General features: G+C 39.3%; 1 protein-coding gene across 5 annotated transcripts in view; it reads left to right on the top strand.

Annotated features, from left to right (window-relative positions):
* Positions 1-1888: 1888 nt before the first annotated feature.
* CDH13 (cadherin 13) overlaps positions 1889-27290 on the top strand; it is a 516496-nt gene continuing 491094 nt past the window's right edge. For 4 of the 5 annotated variants that reach the window (XM_074839583.1, XM_074839582.1, XM_074839585.1 and 1 more), the window contains exons 1-2: positions 1906-1983; positions 19079-19126. In XM_074839583.1, the coding sequence (XP_074695684.1) occupies positions 1939-1983; positions 19079-19126 (93 nt within the window). In that variant the 5' untranslated portion in view covers positions 1906-1938. Of the gene's footprint in view, positions 1984-19078; positions 19127-27290 lie in introns of all 5 variants that reach the window. The other variant, XM_074839584.1, reaches the window with a different exon arrangement.

Genomic DNA, 27290 nt, shown 5'->3' with positions numbered 1-27290 from the left:
CAAATCTCATGTTACTGCAAGCATTAACTTGGAGTGAATCATCCACCCCATGACTTGGTTTTAATTTTATTTTTTTTTCAAGTGAGTCTCTTGTGAAACAGGATGCAGATATGCCTTTGTTTCTTTCAGCCAGCACCTACTTCTGGTTGGTCTGGTAGCTCACTCAGCTGTTTGGCCTCTGTTTGGGGTGTTTAAGAGACTGTACAAATCTCAGTACTCCCATGCAAAGGCTGTGCATGCTGTGGTACAGCTGGTGCTGTTGTCTATACCCTAATAAAAACACAGCCTTGTTTATAAACTTCTGAGGTGCTTCTCTTGAGGCTTGGACTGGGTGGAAATCCAGGACCTGAAGGAGCAATGGGAGATGGTCACTCATTTTTAATCATAAAGAGCTCTAAGAATTTTTTTTTAATCCTGCTAAGCTGCTTTTCTGCCTGAAAAAAAAGGATGAAAAAGAAAGCAACCTACCTGCTTTTTTATGTATAAGTGGTGAACTTTTTGCAGTTATATAGAGCATTATAATTGCCACTGGTAGCTTCTGCTGGGTTTAGTTTGAATTTTGATCCATCTCAAGTATTAATTTATACTTGTGATGAAGGTGCTGGAGCAGAGTTGTTGCTCCATGTGACGGCTTAGACTTGGAAGGCCAGTGTTTTCCCTCAATTTTGGTCCAGTGTGTAAGTAAAGGAAGATGCAAGCAGTAGACTAGCAGCTGTTGGGGAAGCTATCAAACAACATTATTCACAGCAGGAAGCACCTGCTGATGCTGAGAAACTCCAAGTGGTTGGCAGCTCCTTTGAATGCTTATCCCTTTGTATCTGCCTACCTGCCTTCTCCTCCCAATGTTTCTGCTCATCTCTACTGGTGCAAGTGCTACCCATGGAGGGGCAGAGAAGTGGTGGCAGCTGGCTCTGCTGGATGAGCAAGCAAGGGAAAAGTGTCAGTCACAAGAATTGAGGAGACTTTTGACCCTACTGAAAATGGGGGAAGGATACTGCTAAGTAACCCTGGTGACTGCAAGAAGACAAGTCAGAAAAGGACTGGACCATTGTGATAATGGGGAGTGGTGAGAGAGGTGGAGCTGGAAATGCAGACAGGGGAATTTGTAATCTTTCGTCCATCTGCCTGGTGTTACTTGCTAGGTTGCAACATAACAAATCCAGAGAAAGCATGTTCTTGAAACATCAGGTCCCCTCTTCCAAACAGGAAAACTTTTTTAATTGAAGGGCATGCACCTTTGAAACTTTGTCCTAGATTCAAGTTCATTGAATCAACAGCCAGTTCTGCCATTACCTGAGCAGTTAATAAAATCTATTGCCTTATGATGGATTTTTTCTGCAGGCTAGAATTGATCTGTCTTCATTGTGATTTGTGAGATTGAGGGGAAAACACAAAATATAATCTGTATTTCTCCTGCAATGAAAAATTTCACCACTTCTAAGGCTTGGAAGTAACTAAAACTGCAGTGGTCATTTTTTTGATTTATAGAAAATAAAGCGTACCTTATTAACATTTTAATAAAGAGAATCTCTTTGCAGCGGTGCTCAGAGTTGCTCTTATTTCTCTCTGTGCAATTCCATTCTCTAAAAGGGAAAATACTGTTGAGATCTATGAGGCATGATTTGTTAGACTGAAACTAAACACACAAATACACCAAAGCAAAATGCTTTCTAAAGGTGCTGTGTTTGTGAGAGGTGCTTGCCCAATATGTGTGATGCAAAATGGGGATGCTTTGTGAAGAAATCATCCTTGTAAAGCCATTGGTTCTGGTCATCAGACTCTATCCAATGCTTTAGTGATGATGCTGCTGATCTATTTGGGAAGTTGGCTGGCTCTCAAGGCAGAGTCTCTTCTCAAAGGCTGTTTCACAGTGAAAATATGCTCAGTGCAGCCGAGTGCATGAATGAAAAAGCCTCTGGTACCTTCTAGTCTGGCAAAATGCAGCACAAAACTCAACTTACTCTGTCCTTTCTGCTGTCCCAGGTAAGAAATATGTGGTTTTTTCCTTGCTTTCTTTCATCTTCCCTCTCTTGTGCATTTGGATTTGAAAGTATTTGTAATTCAGGTCTGATTTCTGAGTAATTATACATTGCTTGAATTACTGTTGAAAGATGCAAGATCTCTGCTATAAGCCAGTTGCTAGGAATGTAGAATCTCATAGTTCCTTGATTTACAATTACAACAAATTTGCTGTGTGATATATAGCATTTTTTTGTTTCCCTTCAGGAAGGGTGGTGGGGGGAATCTTTCAAGTGTCACGGTTGCAGCTGCAGCAGCAATATTTTCTGTCATATCAAATGCTGCAACTTTGATTTGCCTCTTTCCTCTGTGGCTTTTGCCGGGTAGTAGGCTTATAGGCTGTTATAGGCAGCTCACATTATTTATTGCTTTTTTTTTTAAAAAAAAAAAAAAAAAGGAGGAGGGGGGAATATGGAGGAAAAATAAAATCAGACCTTGCAAAAGGTTCCCTTCCCCGTACTCTCTTGATAGATGTGTAATACTCTGTTAGTGACTTGCTATGTAGCCTTTCTCTTATTAAATGTAATAGATCCCCCTCTGCCAGAAAGCAGAGGAAAAAACACCCAGCCTTAACAACACGGAGCTGCTGCTGCTGTCTGTCAAAGCAGAGACTCGCTGGGCTCTGACTTCTCGCTACCTTCTGGTTGCTCTCTTTTCCTCTTGCTGCTGTTACAGGGCTCACTTTTGGGAAGCTCTGTGGAGGTTTGAAAATCCTTTGTTGTTGTCCAGCTTAAATGCCTCCGTCCTTCTTTTGTTTTAGGAGCTCTGTAAACTCTTGCATTTAGTGACATTGACACTGGCATCCTGTGAACTGAGTAGAGATAAAAGTTAATTCCTTTTTGACTTGCGATTGAATGGTTTTGTTAACCCTTAAGGGGTTGGTAGGTTTTAGAGCGTCAAACTAGTGCTTGGGACACTGAGTCTGTGCACTTGTGTTTGTGTAACTGCAATCTCCATCAGGCATTTAGTCTGCTTTTCCAAAATAGGATGATAAGGAGAAAAATAGTGAGGGATTGCTGTTGGGCGAGCTTTATTGCTGAGAGGAGATACACCAAGAGTAAGTAGGAAGCAGTAGGGTGAACTGAATGCATATATGCTGTGGATCAAGGCTAGAATATTTGGGTCCTGGCTTAACCTGATGAGTAAAAGCATGAATGTGGGTGGCTGAAGTTATGGGACAGTGGGAGACTCAGTGACTAGGGACTCATGAGGAAGCACACAGGCATTTGGGTGGGTTCAGGATAACAATCCTGCTGCAGGGAGTGTAACAAATGAAAGCAGCTGCGGTGGGCCATAGGTATGGTGCCTGAACGCACTGGTGAAGGATGAGTTTGAGGAGTCAGAGCACCATGTGCTGGTGATATACACAGAGTTTCTTGCAGGGCCTCCCTTACCCCTCAGGCTGAGGCTCTGTGGGCTGTGTAGGAGGGCTGGCCAGTGGGCAGCTCGCCAGCCCTGCTGAGACTGGCTGCAGCGAGCGGGCACGCTGCTGCTCCAGGGGAGGGCTGAACGGCTCCCCGGCGGGGCTGGGGATGCCCGAAGGGCTCCTGGGGAGAAGAAGTTGTCAAAGTGGGCTGAGATCCAGCCTGGAAGGGCAGCTGGGCTGGCAGAGCTGCTGGTGAGAGGCAGTGCTCAGGGAGCAGAGGGGCTGGGGAGAGAGGGCACAGTGTAAACGTAACCTGTGGATATACTGAGCTGGTGCTCCTTCACCTTGGGCTTGAGACTTGTCATCCGGACTGCAGTTTGCTCGGCTTCCTCTGTGTTTTCAGTTCTTTTTTTGTCTGTCTTCTCTCGCACACTACTGAATTAATCAGCTTGAGTTTGGATTTTCTTTAGCAGTCCCTTGTAGGAAAAGCAGTATGTGTATGATAGAGGACAGAACTCGAAGGCCTATTAAATCACATTTTTTTGACATCAGTATCTACTTAAAATCTGACAAGGTGCAGAACACCTGATTCTGAAAGCAACTGTGCACTTTATTGATAACTTTCCGCAATACTTCAGAGTTTCTTCTCTTACTGGGCTGAGTTCTACCATACTGCAGGGCTGAGCTTGTGGTGCTTTAGCATTGCTTTGTATTTCAGTGCTTAAACTGCCCCCCACCTTTATTAGCATATGTAGCTTTTCCTGACAATGTCTCTACCTGGTGATTTAACACATCTCCAAGTTACTTTATAGATCGTGTCTAAGAGTTAATGAATTAGGGAATGAATTGGACTATAACAAGGAAGTGTACGTAATTCTGTTTTCAGGTGTAAGGTGGTTGAGAATTGGCACGTAAAAGTATGAACTGAAGATGACAGCATGCTAGGAAAAGGGAATTACTGAAGTGCTGTTTGGCTTTTCTCTTTGACACACCACATGCACAACTTTCATGTGACAGGAAAAGTAAACAGAAGAATGTGAGAAACAACATATTAAACAAATGCAGCCATCTGGCTGTGTAGTGGTTGTAACACATTTTGGGATTTTTTTTGTAAGTTTTCTTTTTTTCTCCCTTAGCAGTAGCAATAATGCCTCATATAATACAGTGCTAGTGGAACCAGCAAAGCTCAATTTTGGTAAAATGATTTCTAAGCAATAGCAATCTACTAATGCAACACTTTCTTTGGAAGTAGAACATAAGAATAACTTTGTTTTGAAGTAATGATAGCAAAGTTTACAGTGTAAAAAAAGTTTGAGGAAAGTCTTATGTTCATGAGAACATGAACTGAAAAAAGGTTTATTTTCTATTAAAAGATCACTTCTAAAATTAGAAACGTTGGTTTTGTGTGTTCTTGATCTGTATCTAATTCAACTGCATTTCTAAAATATAAAAAAATTGCCTTTTGAGGCATTAGAAGGATGAGGATGGGGAATCACTTTTTCATCTCAACAAAGCAGCCTATTAAGTATGTTTGTAAAAATTGTGGTAAACAGGTTGGTGATAATTTTTTTTTCTTTTGCAAAGATTTAGTCTACTACCAACTGTTTGTCCTGTTTTCACCAAGAGGAAAACTGAACATTAGCTGCAGTAGCTGAGGAAGATGTTTCAAGTAATCCTTTAATTCAGGATCACCTTTAAAACTACAAAGCATATCTATAATATACAGCTTTATTGATCTGAAGCCGTCAAGAAAAACTAAGTGTACTCTGGTAGCTTGTGCAGTTCACTATACAGTGTGCAGTAAGCTGTAAATACATACAGATTTTTAAATCTATCAGATCAAACTGTTTTTTACATTTTTCCCAAAGGATAATTTCTAAGGCCTATACACAAAATATTTGTTTTAAAACAAAAGTTGTTCACAGGCTTGCTTTTGTATGTTATGCATTTCATGCAGACAGATGAATCAACATAAAATTTGTAAGTAAAGCTTACAAGAGAAGAAAAAAAAATAATTGTTTTGATAGCTTTAACAATAACTGTCATGTTTCACTGGGTTGCAACTAAGTTAATTAGAAAAATGTATAGATTTTACAAGCTTTTCATTATAGTGAGTAGAGAAAATTAGTCCTAAAACTCTTTCCCCAAATGCATAGCCCACACTGCTGCATTCTTAAGCTTTTATTTTTTCAAATTTCTCCAGAAGAGGGCTCCATGCACAGCTTGAAAGTCAGGCACCCATGTATTAAAAGCAAAAGAAATTTGAACAGCTTCAGGAAAAAAGAAAAATCTTGCTTGCACAAAGTCTCTTGATATAACATTACAGATTATGCTCAAATTCTGACCAAGTATTTCCCTGCTGTATAATGTTGCTGTAGGTCTTATTTTTTTTTTGAGACTGCTTATTATTTGAGAGTTCTAGAGAAAAAGTCCTATATCTCTGGTGCTATATCCGAGTTGAAAAATGTTTAAGAAACTCAATTGCTAATTATTATGTATAATTATTTGTACTGATGACCATTTTGTGAGCAGGCTGATGCTTCCTCCTGACAGTTTCAAGCCATCATTTTTGGTCCCATAGTCAAAAAGATCTTCTACTTATATATCTCATTGAAAAGATGGTGTCTCCCAAAACAGAGCCATTCCAGTAGTCATCCTGTGCTATTTGTCAAATATTGGCTTGGAGGGAAGGTTGGTCCCTGGTGAATTAGTATGACTTTAGGCAATAGCACTAACCTTTTAAAGATATTCTTACATAGGACTTGACCAGACTCCTTACTGGGTGGATTTGTTACCATACATGAGTGGAAACTGGTTGTGAAAATGCTCCTAGAGTTACGGTGTTATAATTACATACACTTTGTTGTGTACCACTTGAGACTCTGTCTTTCAGTTTAAGATGTAGCTCAGGCAATATGTTGGGAACTGGTTTCTGCTTCTGATGATCAAAAATTGAAAAAGTTTATTCTAGCACATGTAATATCTCCGTGCTGTGATCCTCTGGGGGTTATTGACTTGATTTTTAGTGACTTGTCAGCTAGGAAATGAGTATTTCTAAAAGGTATCTCAATAGATCAGTGCAACAGGAGCTATTAGAACTATGTAGACAGCAGTAGTGGTGCCTGTTCAAGAAGACATGAAGTGTTCTGCCTTTTGTTTTCTTCCTGTTTGTTGTTAGATAAGTAGGCTTTTCCCATTAATGTGTAAGATGACAGCTGTTACTGTTATACTCTTTCTGCATCACTGCTGGGGTCACAGCTCTACTCTTCAGCTGCTGGGTTGTACCAATGTGCTGTGTGTCAGGATTTTGACCTCAGGTTTCAGAGTTCCTATGTCAGCATAAGCCTTTGAGGAGGAAAGGGGCTTCATCTGGGTCTTGAGATGGAAATATGAGGTTAGTGGGGTTTTTTAATTGTTTCATGGAAATGATTACTTCATTCCATCTTTGACAGGTACAAGTACCAAATTCACTTTTTTGTATATCTCTAGTATTCTAACCAGCAAAGCTTCATCTTTGCAGGCAAAAAGACAAATCTACCATGTCCACTGGGGAGGAGAGACAGAATGAGAGAGATTTATCATCCTTAGGGGACTATGCTGTAGCTATTCCCAGTTAACTCCGGATGATATTAGTGGGTTCTTGATCATGGCCATATGGTTGCACTGTGGCCTGCCCTAATCACCAGATGGATGAGACCAGCCCAGATGGGAGACTGTTTTTCTGTCACTTCATGTGTCCTGTAGCTAGCACAATGTTAGTATATACAAATCAGTAGGATATTAAATGCCAAAGAGGAGTGACAAATAAGACTTGTTTTATTAACCACTGTTTCATTATTCAAAGGTCTTGGAAATTTGCCCACTGCTTTTTTGTGTGTGTTGTGATGTGGACAGTATTCTCTGTGAAACGGAAGAATCTAATTCTTTGAAAGCCTTACTGTTTTGTATGAGGAGAACTCACTCATTCCACTACTAACTTATCCAATATTCTACTGTTTTGCACCATTAATTTTCTTGGCTAAAGAAAAAAGGAGGAATTTAAGATTTAGTTTGATGGAGCAGGTTAAAACAGTTCTAAGAACAGACTAAAATAAATATGAGTTATTAAGAGTGGGGTGGGGTGAATCTCTTCAGCACACAGTAGTTATCAGTATCTCTAACCACTTGGAAAAGCTGATTAAGGTGTTTAAATAACTTCTGTGAATATCCATGTATGGATGTCTAATTTGGTATCTTTATGGGCCTTGTTTTTAGGGAGCTGAACATCCACCTTCAAGTTTTTGAAGTGCCTCAAAATGGGGCACCCATATGCAGCTCTCTGAAATGAATAAGTTTTTATTGCCTGAGGCTCCTCAGACTCCATTTGATAAAGGTTCTACTCCCCAAACTATAATTTAAAAAAACCCAAACCTAATAATAGCTATCTATTTCAGTCTAAACTCTTTTGTTCTCTTGCTGTGAGCAACTAATGTTTAATTTCTTATTGGTAATGGCAATATATATATTTCTAAAAGCAAATATTTAATTCCCAAGAACTTTGCAGTCTGGTATGTAATGAAGAGCAAATAATTCCTGTGTGTATGAAGGCTGTGTTAATAGGAGTACAGACAGAAAGTGAGTTTCTAAAAGTTTGAAGAAATGTTTAGCAAATGAGTAATCATGGCAGATGGACCTTGTAGTACTTGTGTGTAACAAGGACCCAAAATGCTGAAAACCATGGGTTCTAGGCCATTAGGCTGTCACAGGCCTGTTAATGTGGCTGTATGCAAAGAAATATGTATGCATACATCTTGAATTTAGGATAAGAGATGGTCACTTGCAAATATCTATACCTGTAAGCTTCTCTCAGCTATTACTACTTGTGTGCTGAAGACTACTGTTGAAGGTTACCCCCTTTTCCTCCCCTAAGATGTGTTAATTGTGAGTGCCCCTTATCTGCTTCAGGGCAAAGTTGGCAAGCTTGTCTGGAAACACAGCTGGGGGAGTACTGATTCCAGGCATTAATGGCTGTCTGCCATGTGGACAGTAGCACATCTGTGGCAGAGGTAGAAAGAGGATGAATGACTTCTCATATTGCTTCAAATCAATCCATAAAACTGTTAGCACATTGAATTTTGTTTGAATTGCTATGGAGCAAAAAAGCATGTTACAACACACTTATTACGCTGATAATCGGCTCATCTACTTTATAGACACTTAATCTATTTCTTTTCATTGTCTTGGCATAACTTGGAATTGCAAGAAGGGTTTCTGTGCAAACTGTCTCTAAAGAGGAATCTTGGAGTGAAACATAGGGAGTTTTGAACCCATAAGAGTAAAATAAAAGCTGGCAGCTGTCCATGGAGTCACTGTATAAAGGCAGAAATTCCAATCTGCTATAAATTCATTTGGATCCACTAGGGAGCTATCCCAGCATGCATGAATTGGGAGTATGATCCATAGCTTGTATAGACAGCATATGAGGATGGAGGCGGGGGGAAATCATGTCAAGTTGCTCTTTCCCCTGCCTGTTATGGTTTTCTCGATGTAAGATGGTCTTTAAACTGTCTATTACATTTTAATTTAGAGACAACTGTTGATAACTGCTTGGGAACAGAGGAAACCCTGGGAACAGCATTCCCAAGATCTTGCATTTTTCCATAGATGAACTTGCTGGCTTTGAGTTCCCCTACTGCCAAATACGGTGTATTTGTACATTTCTCTGGAGACAGCCCTCTATTTTCCCTGAGGAACTGCGTTTTATCAGACAACAAACAGCTATAACAAAATGTGAGAGCTGAACATAGCACTGCTCTATAGTTGACAAAGCAGGAAATCCAGAGCATCTGGTACTTTGCTCTCTCAGTGAAAGGAGATGGAAATAGCCATTAGAATTGGATGGGTATTTCCTTCCCCCTTAAACCCATTGTTTCAGAGCTCTGTCAGAGGAAGCTGAGCAATTCCAACTGCACTACGCAGCAGGAATGGATATCTGAACTGCAGGTTTGAGCTGTTCAGTACGGTTAGGTAACTGGCCAAATTAAAAGGTGTTCAGTTTGACCTTCTGCCAAGATAAGATAACTGGTCTTGCGAGTGTCAGGAAGTCATGGCTATTATCCATCATCCTATTTGGGTGAAATGCAAAATGAAATCCTGTGGGTAAAGATAAATGAGAATGAAATTAAAATAGAACAATATGTAAAAATCAGTTTTGATTTCTGGGCATTTGTATTAGCCTACTACCTGAAAGTTGTATTGTGTGTCAGGCTAAGTGGTTCTATTCTTCCAAAATGTCTTTTGTTTCATAATTCACGATCTAATTGAACTAACTGGACTCTACTCATAAATCAAGATTCATAGAGTTCATTGATAATCCTATCAATTTATTGTTACGCAGCTCTGACCTGAACACTAAAGTAGTTAAGATGATATTTGATCACCTTTCCTTAATATGTGGTAATATCATTGCAGAAGACATTATTCAGTGGGACAAAGCTGTAAGGATGCTAATTAAAGCCTAGCAGTAATGGGAAGGTACACCTTTTTGCACCCACTTACACTACTGTTCAGAAATAGATAAGACTGACATTTGCTTCTATTTTTTGAATCATTATTTTCTTCTAATGCTTTTAATTAAAAGATCCCATTTCAAAAAAATACAATCTCCAGTTTTAAATGTCATCAATAGTCTTCCCTAATTGTTGGATCTGCGCAGTTTAGTTGTCAATGCAGAAGTGTGGCATTCTGTGCAGTGAGGATATTGATTATTGCAATCTAACAAAAGAGCATCTCTTTAGGTAATTTCAGATACAGTGTGTTACGAGGAAATAAGGTAAGAATGCTGGGAATAAATCATGAAACGTGGAAATGAATTCTTGTTTTGCATATCTCTTGACTTTAGCTTTCTGAGTTTGCAATAGCAAAACACTGCTGCTCACACTAATATAGTAGTAGGTCTCCAGTGGACATGGATTGATTGCGTGTTCCCACGTTGTGTTATCTAGGTGAAGGATGGTTAGTAGCAATGCCATGTGCTTTTCTATGGCGTACGTCCTGGGAGGCTTACATGGCTTCTATTACTATTATATCTGAGCACCCTGCAAATGGTAATGAATTTATCCTTGCTTCCCTAAAATAAATGCTGAGTTACGACAGGAACATTATTCTGAAATGGGAGACAGCCTCCAACATCTGCCTGTTTCAATGACTTTAGTTCTATTATCTTAGTTGAGTAATGATGTAGGCTGCTGTCACTTCTGCTGCTGGTGTTGATTCAGTAGTGACAGTTCATTGTACTATAGAAAGATTAATTCTGATTGGAGGGACCCCAGAATAAATTCAGTCTTTAGGCCAATCAGAAGCTGGTGTATGTAGTACTATTTTAATAATGCTGCTCAACTTTCAAGAATATAATTATGATTTGCCAAAGAACTGCCAATCTCTATACAGCTAGGATTTTGCATCTAGAGGAAACAAAGAAGAGAAAATGTTTAGCTAATCATAACTGCACAGAGTTCTTTTAGGCATAAGGAAAATGGAGTGTACTCGCTTACAACTGGTGTTTATGTGATGTTGCTGGCAAAATGATCAGTTGGAGCAGAGGAGGAGGATGAGGCTGGCAGTGCTATATATACTTACAGCATTTACCACCAAACAGTTTGGGGTAGAAGACAGGGACAGGTAATGTATAACCAACTATACTTCCAGTGCTTGGGCAGGGGAGAGGTGCTGAATCTTTCTACTGCAGTGTGACATGTAGTCTCAATGGCAGAATATTTCCCCCAGCATCCGCTCACTAATAAAGGTTTCCATCTTCCTTCCTTTCCTCAAATTAGGGGAGGCAAAGCTACCAAAAACTTGGGCTCCTCTGGTAGGAGGTGAGCTGCCTGCTCATGGCTATTCCACTTCTCTGTCTAGCTTCTGAAAGTGTGATATGCCTGTCCTAAAGTGTCATTGTAGTGAGATACACCTAAATGTTTGAATTCCTGGGGGGACAATGACGCATGGATGGACACGTTGTTACAAGCCCCGAACATGAGAATCTGTAGACTTGTATGAACTATTGAAAGCTAACCTCTGACTTTTGTGGAACAGCTGCCTCTTCCCATATGGTTGTGTCCCTTTGAAATATGGATTTGCTCTTCTTTCTACAATTTTTAACACTTTTGTTCCTTCATGAGTCAAAAGCATAACAAGCACAGAACCTGTCTCTTGCTGTGCATGAGAGCTAAACTTTGATTATGGGTGGCCAAAGGAGTCTGGCTAAAATAGAAACTGACTTGGTTGTCTGCCATAATTCATGTTGAACCTGAACAAAATTGTTTTTCCAACTTGTTCTTGACTTCTGATTTCGGCACACTCTGTGTTTGTGGAGTCTAGCTGGGATATGAAGGAAGAAAAAGCAATCATGCACAGCACAAGTGGTTCTTCCTGCCTTACCTCCAGGCTGACTGGAAGCATCAGCATTCCTGTAATTTCCTTGTTCAAATTACTTTTTCTCTGTTCCACTTCATCTGCTCAAAAAAATTCAGATAGTCTGAGTGTCTTTAGTTTTTCTACTCAAACTTTTTTCCAGAACTTTTAGTGTTGAGGGAAAGGATGAATACTACTTAGTACTGTGGTTTGACTTCACTTAGATGGGCTTCAACAGGCCCTTTTGAAAAGTCCATCCCTGTTCTTGGTGCTTATAGATGTTTTTATTTTGGTGGTAGATGAGAAAATGATGGAGATTTTTCCTGTAGCATGAGGAAAACCAGACACACCTGAGGAGTCACTTTCCTTTAGCGTTTTGCATAGGTCCTGGTTCTTTTCACTGGGTAATATGCAGATTGCCTAGATGTAGTACAGTGTTAAATTGTAACCTTTAGCTAAAGGTGGTAGGTAACTATAAGCACTGTACTGTTAGTAGTTGTGTATATGGCCCCAATCTTGTGCATTCCTTGGTATGTTCATATTGCCCGACTCCTGTGTCCCTCAGTCCCTGGAGGCATCTGCACATGTAGAAAAGAGAATTTAATTTAGCTGCCCCATAATGGTTTTAAGTTGATCTCTTAGAGCCAACCAGAGAAGTGCTGGGATAGTTTTTTAGTAATAAAAATGCTGACATAGCTGATGAATTTCTTGTCCCTTTCCTTGGCTGGCTGAGGAATACAAGAAAGAAGATCAAACCTTAACACACAAAAATTGAAGGGGAAGCAACACTAAGGGAGAAAGAAAACCAAAATGGTATTCAATGCCCTGTAACTTTTTACAGCTGTTTAGGATTTGGAACGCAGCCCTTTATGTTTGTGATACAGTTAACAGGTGTATACAGGAATGGAACACAGCATCTATTCCGATTCTGCTTGATTTCCACATCTTCATTTACACAGAATCTTACCTGATAGTTTAGGCTGACATCCATATCCAGAGCTCTTGCTTGTATCTGGATCTGAAGTTGTTGGCATTGGGAAACAGCAGTTCTTTCCTCTGTTTTATGCACATTTGTGTGTGTATCAGCATGCTAGTTTATGAGAGGCAGGAAATTTAATCCTTTGTAAAACTCTGTATTTGTTTCCAGCATTCATTAGCTACCCAGCCACAGAACTCTTCTCTTGTCTACATTTTATATTTTGGTGGGACTTCTTTATTATCATTTGTTGTATGTCTTAATAGACAATATTTATCTCTGCTGCTTTGACATTGTTGTGTTCATGATCATTAAATCCATTCTACTGATGCTTTGGGAAACTTGTTACCACACAGATGAAATAAAACTTAGGAGATACCTTCTTCTAATTGACTAGTTGGCTGGCGAGGGAATGGGAAAGGAGAGAACGGAGAACAAGCTGGGTATAAGGTGTGAGGCCAAGCCAGCCTTCATTGCAGGAGAGTACGCTGCAATTTCTTTTGAAACTGTGTCACTTCTTTAACTGGCTGAAATGATGTTATGTATATCAGAAAGGTTGTTTCCCACACATCCTCTGTGTAGCACAAGCATACTTTTTAAGCACATACTGGTGGAAGTCTGTATGTCCAAGAGAAAATGACAAAGTGGGAAAAGACTGGGGAACCTGGGAGGGGAAGGGATAACTATTAGTTCTAGCAATAACTATTAAGCAAGCCCAGATACCAGGAAAATCTGGGCAATGTCTTGCTGAAATGAGTATTATGGGTCAGCTGTTATGAGTTTTGTCAGATTGTATGTGATTTCCCTCCCTCTACCACTTTTGCTAATATATAATTTCACAGATGTATCCCCTGTCTCTTAGAGGCCAGCTGAAGAGCAAAGATTAAAGGGAAGAGAACCTGACTTCAGGCACACTTACAAACTAGCTGTTAGTTTTCTGCAGGTTCTTCCATGCTTAAAATGGAAACAATCCTCCCGTGACAACTGAGCATACAATTCATGTACAATGGATCTACTTTTGACATTGTATTTCTGGGGTGTTTGCAGGACTCATGATTCATCTGGCAGTGCTTGAGTTTAAGCACTGATAAAGAGAACAACAGCAGAGTGCAAATACATTTGACCTTTTAAAACATTGGAAAGAAAACAAAAATTGTAAAACAGTTACTTTGCAGTTTTTCCTTGTACATGTGTAATGACTGCAAGTAAACTAGCATTCTTATTTCTGCCTCAGGACCCTGAGTAGCACAGAGGCTTCTAGGCCTGAGATTCACTGTTTTACACAAGGATAGTGTGTGTGAGTTGGCCTGACACTGGAGTAGAGGTACAAGTCAACTTTGATTTCTGTAGTTCAGGTCTGCTGCATCCCAAAATCTTTACTGTTTGATAAGCTATGCTTGTACAATTGGCATGCTGGTCTTGGTTCGCTTGCCTGATGGGCAGGAGTCTGTATTTCAAATGTGAAATGTCACTGCAACTGTCACTTTAAATTAGTAGTACCAATACAGAAGTAAGGCTCAGGTACCTGTGGAAACTTTCTGTCAAAATCCTTAGCTAGCTACAGCCTTAGCTGCGATGCAGCCAGCTCTTAATACTGCTGTGAGTAACTTAAAAAGTGAGTAATTCTATGGGTGCCTTATGGTGTAAATACCCCTGTTCAGTTAGTGCTGCAGTGGGCTTGCTGCAAGGTTCAGTCTTGCCCTGAGTTAACCCCCCAGAAGAGCTGGGGTTTTTAAATAGCAGCGTGGCTGAGTCAGGGGCATGCCAGGCCTGTTATGCTGCCACTCCCCATGTCATGACTGCTCCTGGGGTGTAGTTCTGATTATGGCTCCAAATATGATGGGAACTGAAGATCTTCCCTCATTTTCCTCATAAAACTGTTGTTGATTTGTGAGCACATTCCTTTGCTTTAAAATCAGAGGAAGTACATGCAGTACATCTCTCAGCCTGCAAGCTAGAGATATACACAGTGTGCAGAATTTTGTGCCAAGCTCTGAGGGCAGGGGTAGGTTTTGAATGAGTGATAAGGGTAAACTTTTCTTAAGCCTCTTTGGGGAAGAGAGAGAAGGCTATACAGCACCTGGGGTAGGGCTCTGATCTGGTATTGCTACAACTATTTTTAGTATTTCTAAAACTACTTTGCAGTTGGTGCAATGGAATTTGGATGTTTTTTGGGTCTGGAGCTGCCTAACTAAGCAATAGTCCTTCCTTGATTCATTTGTACTACCCTGCTGCCCGTCATATGCTGGTCAAGTCCAGTGCAGCAGGGAGAAACATTTTTCCCTTCTCATCCCCCTTTCTTATTTCTTGGCTTGCTGTGTATCTGTCTTCTGTGGATGTGGTTACATGAATTTCAATAGCAAATCTTGAGCAATCCCCTTAAATAATGATCAGCATGTCTTTTAATTTGCCTTTCTTCCAAACATTTGTTGTCAATTGGTAAACTATCTGATGAGCTAGCTACCTTAGCACCTGTAAACAGATCTCTCTGTTGTTGTTCAGTGCTATTGGCAAGGCTTCTTGCTGAAGCAGGGCTGCTGGACTGTAAGGTGTGTAGTACTTGTCTCCCTCTCTTAGGCTCCACAAGAAAGTGTGACTGCAGTTTAATGTGTAGAAAGCATCCTTCAAGGAAGGGATTCCTTGATATTCTCTCTTATTTGGTAACTCTTTGCTGTAAAAGATGTAATTAGTCCCTGGATAAGCAGCACTAGTACATCAAATTTGCCATCTTTCCCAGACAAGGTTTTAACTGTTTCCTTCAGAGTTATGCTCCTTTTTGCTTAGTCTCCTTATGGCCCAAGGCATCTTACTTGTGTAACAGCCTAGCTTTGGCTGGACAAAAGTAGGGCAGGCAGCTTTCTTAAGCAATAGCTGTGGCTGTGAGTGTCCTTAGGTTAAGGAGGGTTTTGAGCTTTGGTCTTCTCCTTGCACAGCAAACTCCTAAACTCCTTGTAGACTTTGATTTCCACCACCCCACCCCCCCACCCCCCCCAGCTTTTCTCTTCAGTCTGTGCTGCTTCATTAAGAATTTGATTTGTAAAGCAGTGCCTTTTCTCACCAGCCACATGCATAAGGCTGACCTTTGGCTTGAATGTGAAGTTTGGTGGCAACCTTGTCCCATTACCAAATACAGTGTAAATCTTACTGACGAGATTTCCAGGCAGCTGTGGCTGGGGGGATGTAGGCAGGGAGTGTGTCTGAATGACAGAAGTAATTTCTGATCTCTGTACTTAGCACTGAAGTACATGCATCAGCAGGCCCAGGAAAAAGCGGATTATTTCTTGCTCTTTCCCTTGCCCTGTTTCCGTGTGGACACCCTCCCTTGAGCTGGGACTTGCCTTGCTGTGTTTGGCTAGCATGCCTGGGGCTCAGAGCCCCATCCCCCCCGGCACCAGGGAATGGCTGCTGGCCCTGGTAGGGATAACTGCGCTCACAGCACTTGGAGCTTTTGACTCTTAACAGCCTCATCCTTCTTGAGCATCTTGATTTCAAGTGTCTGTTGAAGCACTGTAAACAGATTTCCTTTGGTTCTGCAGCACTACATGCTGTGTTGCAATACATTTTGTCTACTTTAAAGCTGTTAGTGATTCATTACTTTACCGTTCCAAAAACCAATTCCAAAGGGATCACTCATCTCCCTAGAGCAGTAAAGATATTTTCAAGCTGGCTACACAGGGCTGTGGCAGTGTTTTTGAGACTTGCCTGGTTCAAATCATGAGGCAGTGAAACTGCCAAAGGCTGCCAGTTCAATGGAGGATTGCACACAGATTCCATGGGTGGGAACTTGCAATATTATTAGACACAGCTAATAATAGTTCCTCTTGACTTCTGAAATGTCAGGATGGTCTTGTGAGTAACTGCACTTTGGAGAGCATTAACTTTTTGTTTGCCACCAAGTGTAGTCCTGACATGTTCAATGCTGCATTATACTTGTGATAAATAAAGGAAGTATACTGGAAACCAGGAGTCTGTGAATTGACTATCTGTCTGTGGATTGACTAGTGTCAAGATCTCAGAGTTGCAGCATCAGTCTGGGGACCCATGACTATGTCCTGTGTGTGTACAATGACTAGAAAGATGAGCTTCTGCTATCCAGAGATTCCAAAGATTTAAGGAGCATGCCTCTGCCTCATTTTCCCCAGCTGCAAAGGGCTTTGAAACCTAATAGTGTGAAATCTCTAGTGTACTATTAAAAAAAGTATGTGAACAAAAAGAAGCAACTCTGATTTCTTTGAGAGGGGTCAGTTACTGTCTGACAGACTGTCTTAGAGTCCAGTCTCCAGGGTTTCTGGAGTTGCTGAGTATAGACCGATTGGTCTGGGAGATAGAGCTGGGTCTTCTGGCCGGGAACAGTAACTTTGCTTTGCAGAGAAAAAGTTTTTCAATTGCTTTGTGAACCAAGTGAAACCAAAAGAAAAAAAAAAATCTGTAAATGCTCTGTGGAACTAAGTTAATACTCTTTCTAACACTAACCATTTATTTCTTTTTGCTGTCTAGTGCGTTCGGCAAGGTACCAGCAGCATGTCTCCAGCTGCAGGATTTACTGTAAGATTTTTATGGACTGCTGGAGGCCAATCAGTAAGGGATTTTGATATGTTGGCTCCAGAGTGGCAGAAACTGATAAATGAAAAAACTACAAAAACAAGTTCTTAGTCAAAAATGCTAGCATTTAGAAGAGTGAGAAATTAAGCCATGAGCTTTTGGGTCCTTTTGAGGATATAACTAAAACCATAGCTCTGAGGCAAATGAGCTAAGTTTCAAGAGATGCTGGATACTTTTTTTCCCCTCTTCTTGCGATTTGACTGAAGTTGGGGCACTTGCCTCTTGTGAATACAGAGCTGCCTGGGAATTGCATGAAGCTGAGCCCTTAGTTGTAAAGCAGTGCAAATACAGGGGAAAGACAGGCGACCCATATTCAGCATGCCTCTTCTCAATTGCCTTTTACAGCTATTTATTATAGTTAAGAACGCCTGGTGGATGTATCTTTCAAGGCAGAACTGCATCACTGGGGGCTATGAATAACCTTACATAATGAAGGGACCTCATTTTCTGTATGCTACTTTATCTCTAATTTTTATTTTCCTGACTTCTGTGAGGAGTTAGATGATAATAAAACTTAAGAGCATGGAAAACTAAAGTACGAAGCAAGAAAGTACTTTGTGGAAAGTCCTATAGGAAGCCTTGAACATGTAGGATGCAGTCACAGCTCAGGAGCCCCAAATCACACATCAGTACTGAAAACTCAGGGCAATGTGCCAGGGGCTGGGGGGGGTGTGTGATCTTGGGAAGAGTTTTGTGCTCTTTCTGTTTATTAGAACTAAAACGTTAATTACAGTAACTAGCTTGTCTCTTAATGAAAAATCCGTCTCTCTGTTTCTGCAGTGCATCTGACTGTCAGCATTTAATCCTTGTCTTAAAGATATGTTGCAGTCTTGTGATGATGAAGATGTATTTGTAGTGCACTTGGGGAGTTGTGGTTAGCAGAATGACTTTACCCGAAGGGGAAGCTTGACTGTTGTCATTTTGTTCTTGTTCAATAATCTGAAATACATTGTTGACATCAATGCTTTACTAAAAGTAAAATAAGATTAGGATGGAGGGGTTTTTAAGAATATTTTCATTTTTTCCCATCTGAGGTTCTTTTTTTCCTCAGGAGTACTCTGTCACTTTCTTTGCTTGGCAACTTAAATCTTGCTTATGAGCATTTAAAGCAAGTTGTGTGTTACAAATCTGAGAATAAAAGCAGAAAAGATTTATCTTGTAGTAAGTTCTCTTATTCTTCCTATATTTACTACACCTCATCCCCTCTGCCCTCTAAATCATGATAATCAGACACTGAAAAACATATTTTATATAAGGATCCATGTGAGTCCTGGCAGATGGACAACAGAATCCTCTCAGCTGCTCTTCACCATTGCTGGATAAACCCCATCTTGCACAGACTCTCGGAAGTCATCAAGCTGTCCATTTCAAGTTCATCCTCCTTTGTCATCCTGATGGGCATTAATGTGCAAAGGCATTCGGGGAATTATGGAATGAAATTGTAGGTATTATTAGAGATGCAGTGTCAAACAACTCAGTAGCACATGTGACAATTGCTGGATCCATGTTTCTGTCATGCTTTAAACTACTTGAAAGAATTAGGTTCCTATCCTTTCTATGTGCTGTCTGCAGTTAGCTGTGATCAAAGAAAAGACTGGAGGTGGTCTACTAGGAATGCTTCTCTCCTTCTGCATGGAAGAACAAATTACTACAGTTTTCTTCTTCATTGGAATAATGTGTTCATCTACCTATTTCTGAGCTCAGTCAACAACTCTTTTTTGCAGAGGCTTGGTGCAGACATTAAATTCTTCTCCGATGGCTCAAACTGCCATGTAAGTCACTCTCTCCCATTGCTTGTAGTCTTACTCTGAGATGGTCTGAGGAAAGAAACAGTGAGAAGTGTTACCTGACCAAACTTCCTCACGTGACCAAGTCGGTGGTCTCCTTTCTACATGTAGTATCCTGTGCAGCCCAGAAATATCATATCATTAGTGTCCGCAGTGAAATATTAGCTAAAAGTGTTACATCAGATAATTTGAAGCTTACTACTGCAAATGGATTTGTTTGTTTCTTTTATACTACAATTCAAACTAGAGGTTAAACTGCATAGCTAAGGATTAGTTATTTGAATAATATTTCATCAGACTTCTGTATGTGAAACACTTGGTAAGAAACAAAGTAATATTGGCCAATATGAGTGATACAATTTGAATATGAATTTGTATTCATGGCAGCCATATATGTATATTAGTTCAATACTAGCACTTTTTTCTTAGACTTCCATGTTCTAGGTGGCATGCAGCATTTGACTTGCAAGGCCCTGAAAAGAAATGCTTGATCTTGAAACTTTGTCATCATTTTGGCATTATACTTGAGAGCAATGATTGTGATGTTTCTAAAAATCCAAGATGTATATCTGTGAAGCATAAATAACAGTTAAACATTTTGTTTATTTTCTGCTTTTAATATTTATGGTATTAACAGAAGATAAAAAACAGATTTTCTTTCTCCAAGGAGTCCTTACAATTCAATTAAGCTAGGATTTTGTGAACAAAACTGATTTGAAAGAGGGTAAACCTCCCTGAGCTTTTAGGGAACACACATATGTTTGAATGTCCTTGCTATTCTCATAACTCTAATCACTGTAAGCTGTAAGCCCATTCAAAATATTATCTAAGCACTGACAACATCCTCAGTGTTAGTACAATGTATTAATAAAAGTCTTTTGTGCAATCTCTACTCTCAAAGACGAACCATCTAATTAGATGACCTGCCTGAAACACACGCTGATGTGTTTCTGTTTATTAAGACACAGCAAATTGCAGAACTTGGATTTTGTTTTTGGAACCTGAATGATCTGGAGATAGAAGCCTTTCATGGTAGAGAGGGGAGGTGAAATGTGAAGGCATTAGGTACTGCAATCAAGAGAATACTATGTGTATGCATATACAAATTGTGCGTATGTGTGTGTATATATACATGTGTGAAGGTATCATTAATATATGTAGGATTATATACACAATGTAGGTCAAGCAAAAACAATGGTAGGCTTTGTGGGTTTTGTAATGCTACAATGGCTTTTTTACTCCTGAAGGTAATACTTCATTTGTAACTCATTATTCTCTTAACTTATATTCATACCTTTATATAAAAGTTTCTAAATTTTTAAAGAAACCCAAACAACCAAAAAAAACCAAACCAAAAAACCAAACCTGGACTCAATTTGGGCTTCACTTCAAGTTCCTCTAAATTGAGTCTAAGACATATAAAACCATTCATATAAAATCCAGTCAAAACGCAGTTATGACTCCTGCTCTTGTGTTTTGAATCTGTGTGTATTTTTGAACACACTTAAACTCACATTACTGGTATGAAAGCAAGTGCTCAAATAAGCTGTTTTGAAGAGCAAGGATTGAGTGTCTTCATATCTTCAAAGTAACCTAGCTCAGCTGCATAGCAGACTTGTGCATTTACACTTGCTAAATTCTTACAATGAAAGGAGTGATAAAGAAACAACAACTGTGGACCAGAAATGTGCATGGAGTAGTTTGAAGGACTGGTCTGTTCGAAGTACAAATAAAGACTTGCCAGGTTTGATAGCCTTTCAAATATCTAGTCGTTATCCTAAAGAGAACTGTTCAGGACCACTTGGATTCTTTCCTTCCTGTACAGTTTTAGCAGGCTGGATCTGATCCCTTTTAACCACAGGTGCTCTCTGTCTAAACGTGCAGCCTCACAGAGGGATTTCTTATTTTGACAAACATAACTCGTGAATTATAGCCAAAAGGATTTGGGCTTGTATAAGTCATAGGAGTTATCACTTTAAGATTCTGGAAATACTTGTTCTCAAGAGAATAGTGATGTGATATTTAAAAAGAGCCTGAAAGCAAAGTGTCAAAACATGTGCAGACCTTAGAGATGCATCGGGTATAACTATATGCAGAGTAACTTAGAGCAGACTACAAAATGGTGTTTTTATTTTCCCCTGTGGTGCAATGCTATACCAGAGAATTGTGTATAAAGGAGGAAATGGAATGTGTTTCCTTTTTTGTCCTGCTTTTAAATACAGTGACATGTCCTAATTTAGACCTAATTTTCATTCCTGTAACATTACTTTTAATAACGTCTAAAGTCCTCAGAATTAATTTGACTGGAAAAATTCCAGAAGGACTTTCAATTTTTCTCATTAAAAACATTATAGATGTCTTAATTAGGCACTGTTATTAATGGTAATATTACTCAATTTAGAACTACACACTTAAGATGTGGTTACCTCTAGCGTGATTAGTCAGAGAAGCTCTGCTACGCAAGGATGCACACTAGAATTTTGAACAGTTAAATATTTAGAGTCAGATGCTCAGCTGTGTAAATTGTGTGGCTACTGTGACCTCAGTGGAGCTAGACTAGTTATTCATTAACTGAGGATTTGCTATCTAAAGTTATAAACAATCATTTCTGGCTGATCTCCCTCACTATTTCTCCCTTTTCCTTTCCTGTGTTTGCTCATTTTTTTTCTCTCTAAATGATGTAGTTACAATAAAATAAGTTTATGAAGTAATACATATATATTCTTGTCTCCTGTATAAGCTGTTTAATTGCTGGAATTAAGCTGGAGCCACTCTGCACTTGTATTTCTTTTTCTCCATGTTGTCCCAGGGGGTTTTCACTGACTTAAGTGAACTTGCCTCTGATTTAGAACACAGTTTGAGGACCTTTTCACAGTGCCTTCAACTCTAATGGGCTCTGTTACAAGCTTCAAGTTGCAGTAATTTGCTTTACTTGGTAAGGACCTTCTGCTGCTACATGTGAGGGTAGAATTAGGTGGAATATTTTATTTGCTTGCCTAGACACAGATTTATATAAACTTTTAAAGTACTCTGTGGACCAGTTAATGTGTGTATTTTCCTGTTAGAAGATTGAAAGGAGCTATTTAGATTTACTATATTTGTGCCTGGCTTCATTAGTACGGAAGAATCCACGACAATTTTCAGTTCCATAATTACTGGCTGTCACTCCTGTTTGATGTTACTTATGTTTATTGTGATTGTGGATGGGAAAGGCTGTTAGCTACATTGGGTATTACATACTGCTCTGTGACTTTAATTGGGGAGCTTGTACAAAATAAAGCATGTACTTTGATTATCATCAGGGTATAAGAGTTTAAAAAAAAAAGACACACCCCAACCCCAAAATCCCACAACAAATGTACCGTCTCTTTAAACTATTTGGAAAGTGAGGTGTCTAAATGAAATTGAATGTAACATAGCAAATTTTTGTATGTTCTGTTAATCAGTAATCCCAGTGTTTAACTTCCAAGTGTTTTCAACGTGTAAAATGTTGCCTTAGCTGTTTACAAGCTCACTTGTGTGGCAGAAGGAGATCATCCTTACATGACCTGTGTGAAACCTGGACTTGTCATCTTGCAGGTAGTTTAGCCATGAAATGAACAGTCATCATGCTTTCAGGTTAAGATGGACAGATGTGCATGAGGCTGTTAAAGCAAAAGGCATCTGGATATATAATTGGTATATGGGATAGTACTGAAATCTCAAAATGGTACAGACGTTTGCATCTGTTCACTGATGTATATAATGAAGAGTTATTTGGGGTAGTAGGGTGTGAAGCTTAAAAGGAACTAAATGGCTTTTCCTTTAATAAATCATTTGAATACAGCAGTGTCATATTTTATTAGCTTGTAATTTTGTAAAAGTTAAAATTGAGCATAATGTTGCATATAATTCTAGAACATCTGGTAGCAATATCTAGTAGCAGCTGTTTAGTACCTGAAATATAAACAAAACATGATTTTATCCATAGTTGTCACAGTTAATTTTCCTGGAAGTACTAGTTTTGGAGTAGGTACAGTAGGAAAAAGGTCTGGTTAGAAGAAAGAATGGATGGAAAACAAGATATTGTTCAAAACTTGATCAAATAGAACACAGGATTGCATAAAATCTGGACTAGGAATAGTGGTGTGTTTTATAATATTTTTTCCTACTGAAAGAAAAGAAAAAAACTTTAGAAGAAATCATAAAATGAATTATAGACCTTATATACACTGTGCTTTAGTACTGAAGTGCATCGTATTAACACAATTTTAACAGATCAAACTCTTCATACTGTTTTTTTCAATCCTTACTCCTATAGGGGAAATTATCCAGTGCGTTGACTGTGGTGATATACATATAATTGCATTACTGTCCCTTGAGCACTAGAAGGAAAGAAAAAAAAAAAACCCACCCACAAACAAAACTGAAAACAAGAAAAATGAGGTGACAGCAGCGTTTTTTCACTTGCTGCTTTTACTCTCTTGTTCTAACTTGGGATTCAAAGGAAATGTGTAGGCTATGTTGTCACATGGACTGGAGAATAGACAGAGAAAATGTGCCTTTGAGCTGCTGCAATTTGGATTGCAACCTCCAATACCACCCAGATACCCTTTCTGAAGGTTCATGTTTCAGGCTTTCTCTCTCTTGTCTCAGGGTATCGGATATATTTGTTCACTGAAGGTGGGAAGATGGGGTAGCATCAGTTGCAACCTGCTGAGGCTCCCTTTGACATGGGGAATTTTTCTTTTTTTTTGACATGGGTACTGCTTGTCCAGTGTATTTCAGACACCCCTAGTAATAGGAATGTGGTATATGCTAGAACTGAATGTACACAATCAAGCAGCTGTTTACGTGGCATGCCTTTATCAACCGTTCCTTTTAAACCTTGCCACTGTAAGAAGCAGAGATGTTAGCCAAATAATCTGATTTTAGTGTTCCTTGTGGCAGATTCTGGTCATTCTGGAGTCAATGGTGGGATTTATACAGAAGCAGATTAAGATCTCAGACTATTACAGAGCACTAAAAAAAAAAGTACATGTGGCACTAGCATATTTTCCTTTTCTTTTGATGCCCCTTTCCTGATTCCTCTGGGGTGTGAATTCTATTTAGGGCACCAATGGTGTAGCAATTCATTTATCCAGTAATGTTTAAACTGCCTGTACAGAATATTATCACTTCAAGGATAGAATAATATTGATATTTGACACATTAATAGATTTTTTTTTTTTCGCTCTGTATTTATGATAAGGGTTCCTGATGAGGGCAAATGGTTAACTGTGATACCGGCTGACTGTTTTTTCTTTTCACTTCCTAGTAAGGACACAAGAGGACTCTTTAAGAACATGAGCACAATGAAGTTTATTTCTGTCTGGGGCATTGTTTTTTCTTTTGATGTTTATTTCCAGTAGTGATTAAAAGTCACCTATCCAGCATCTTGATCTGTGCCTACCATGAGTCTGAATATATGTATTGCAGAACAAGTAGATCTGTGGCTGTGTGTGTACAATTTTTGATTCATTCTAGGCACATTTAACTAGAAAAATTCCTTATTTTCTGTTACAATAATGTGATATTTTTAATGGATGTTTCAGGTGCTTTATCTATAAGTTGATTTTAAAAACGTTATGCAGTATGGATGTTCAAGTGTAAATAATTTATAATCATAGCCTCATGCTGAAGGATGCTAAATATCAGTAATTTTGTATTATAATTCATTATGGATGACATTCTGGTTCCCAGTGGGCTGATTGTAAAACTCCCTTGGCCTTGGTAATGTCAGGATTTCACCATAAGTGTTACCTAAAAAATAAAATGATGACATTTCAATTCTTACCTAATCTAATTAATCTTAATTAATTGCATAATGATTTTGTATGTCATGTTATTCTAAAGGCTTGGAAGTGCACCACAAACTGACCTAAATCATGCAGTTTTTGACTCATCAATGAAATATAAGTTCTTGTATGTGCATACGTAGGGTACATGTATTCATTTCCAAGTGCTTATAGGATCTTGGCTTGATTGTCTGTACAGTGTATTTCCTTGCAACTAAACCTTAGTTGTGGCTGTCTGGAATATGATGCTCTTTCAAACAGAAAATGCAAAAAATCATCCCCAGGTTACAGCTACTTCAGCCTGAACAGGAGAGTTCTCAGTCTGTATTAACTAATTAGGTTCCTGTCTTGGGAAAGAGGAAAGTGTGGATTTGAGTCATCTTGGGATGGAGGACAAAATGGAGTGTGAGTGAATGCTCTTGGCTTTAGACAAGAAAATAAACAGGATACAAACCTATTACCTTGTCATTGTCCTATGTCACTTGGAAAGATTTGATCCCCTGAATGAGGAGGAGTAGGTCACAATGAAAGGACAAAATTAAGTCTTCAGTATCTCAAATGGAAGGAGCTTCATCCTATTGCCCTTGAGGTGATGTTAGCTGTTCCCATACATGCTAAGGACTGATCTAGCACTAGCCAGGTATCTTGCTGTTGTCTGTGTCTATACTATAAAAATTGTCTTCCTCTGCATGTGGAATGTCTGTTAGAAATGGTTTCTGCCCTGTGTTAATTCCCAAATGTGCCAGGGTACTGTTAATGGGAGCTATCTGGGATAGCCCAAGAGGTTTTGCATAGCAGCAGCTGTCTCTAAACATTTGCACACTGTGCAGACTTTTTATTTCCTCTTCTTTGTGCTGCATCTTCTGGACTGCAGTTGTGCCTGATGGCTCCCTGCGTAGGAAACAAGAGACCATAGATATCTCTGGGGCTCCTGGGTTCTGGGGTTGTGAATCTGAAAGTTAATGGGACTCTGACCTTTTCAGTTCCTTATAGCCAATAGGCCTGTAAAAGGCAACAGTTGCTTCACTTCAGGTTATTTAATCTCAAACCTGCAAGAGAAGCTGGTTAAGATGGCAAAGATTTATTTTGTGTAGAGCATGCATGCCAAGTATAATCACGTCCAGAACTTTTTTATGGCTCCTTTTCTAATCTATTTTAGCCAAAGCAAACAAAATTCTTCTTGTAAGATTTTAATTCATTCGGGAGAGCTTCAGTGAAGGTATTACAGTACTTCTCTGTTAGAGAGAGGGGGGGGGGAGATTTTTGGAGACTTCAAAACTCAAGCAGAGGAGGCCCTGGGCAATGTGGTCTGACTTTGAAGCTTGGAGTGGGAGGTTGGACTAGCTGACCTCCAGAGGCCTCTTTCAACCTCGAGTATTCTGTGACTCTGTGGTGATCTAGTTATTTGTAATACTCTTCTTGCAAAATGCTTTCATTTCTCCTTGAAGACATGCTTAGCTTACAAACTGAAATTGGCTTGTGGTCTTGTACCTTTTAGAAATGGGAAGAGTAAAACCTTGATATTGCAAGGGAAATGACTCCCTGGTACAACCACAAACTGAAAGCAGGTTTTTGATGCCTGATAAATAGGAGGAAAAACTTCTAATACTTGTCAGCATTTCTGCTTATGTCTTTCATTCCCTATAATTCATTCTGGCTTTTTGATGACAAAAATATATCAATTGCAACTTCAGTAATTTCCCAAGTGCTGTTGGTAGCTTGTGTCATGATGTAATAGCAGCTTGCAGTTGATATGCTTTGAATTTGACTTTCTGTTCCTAGCAAGCTAATACAGGCTTTCTGTTTTGCTCCAGTACGTGGGTTGGTATTGTGGAGGACATTCTACTGTGCTGGTATTTTTCACTGTGTTTATTTTTGTGAAAGAAAAGAGTAAGTTCTTTCAGTGCTTAAGTGTAACAGGGAAGGAGACCTGTTTGATCTCATCATTAAACAAATTCTAAACTTCTTGAAGTTGGCTGTAGCAAGTGAGTTGCGCTTGGGTTGTGCCTGCTTGTTCTGAAGAGGTTCAATGGCTTTGTTAAATAAAAGTTTTAATGTTCCTAAGTCAGGTGTGGAGATTTTTATAATTCCAGCATTTGGTTATCTTTTTTTTTTTCTTGCATTGCAGCAGAATCTAGAGATTCTGTAGCAGAGACTCAGTATATTAATCTTATCTTTCTAAAACACTAAGAGAAAAAGGCAAGCTATCGATGGGGAGAGCACAATGCAAGTACTGTTGTGAGTGTAACGGCCTTTTCAGCTTCTTAGCAGCCCTCGATAGTTGCCTGGTGCTGCAAGCATAAGTGAATTTTAAAGGATTTTGATTGAATAAC

The sequence above is a fragment of the Strix aluco genome, chromosome 14, assembly GCF_031877795.1.
Source record: "Strix aluco isolate bStrAlu1 chromosome 14, bStrAlu1.hap1, whole genome shotgun sequence".
Classification (NCBI taxonomy): domain Eukaryota; kingdom Metazoa; phylum Chordata; class Aves; order Strigiformes; family Strigidae; genus Strix; species Strix aluco.
The sequence above is the reverse complement of the archived record's forward strand: the minus strand, read 5'-3'. Positions and strand labels throughout refer to the sequence as shown.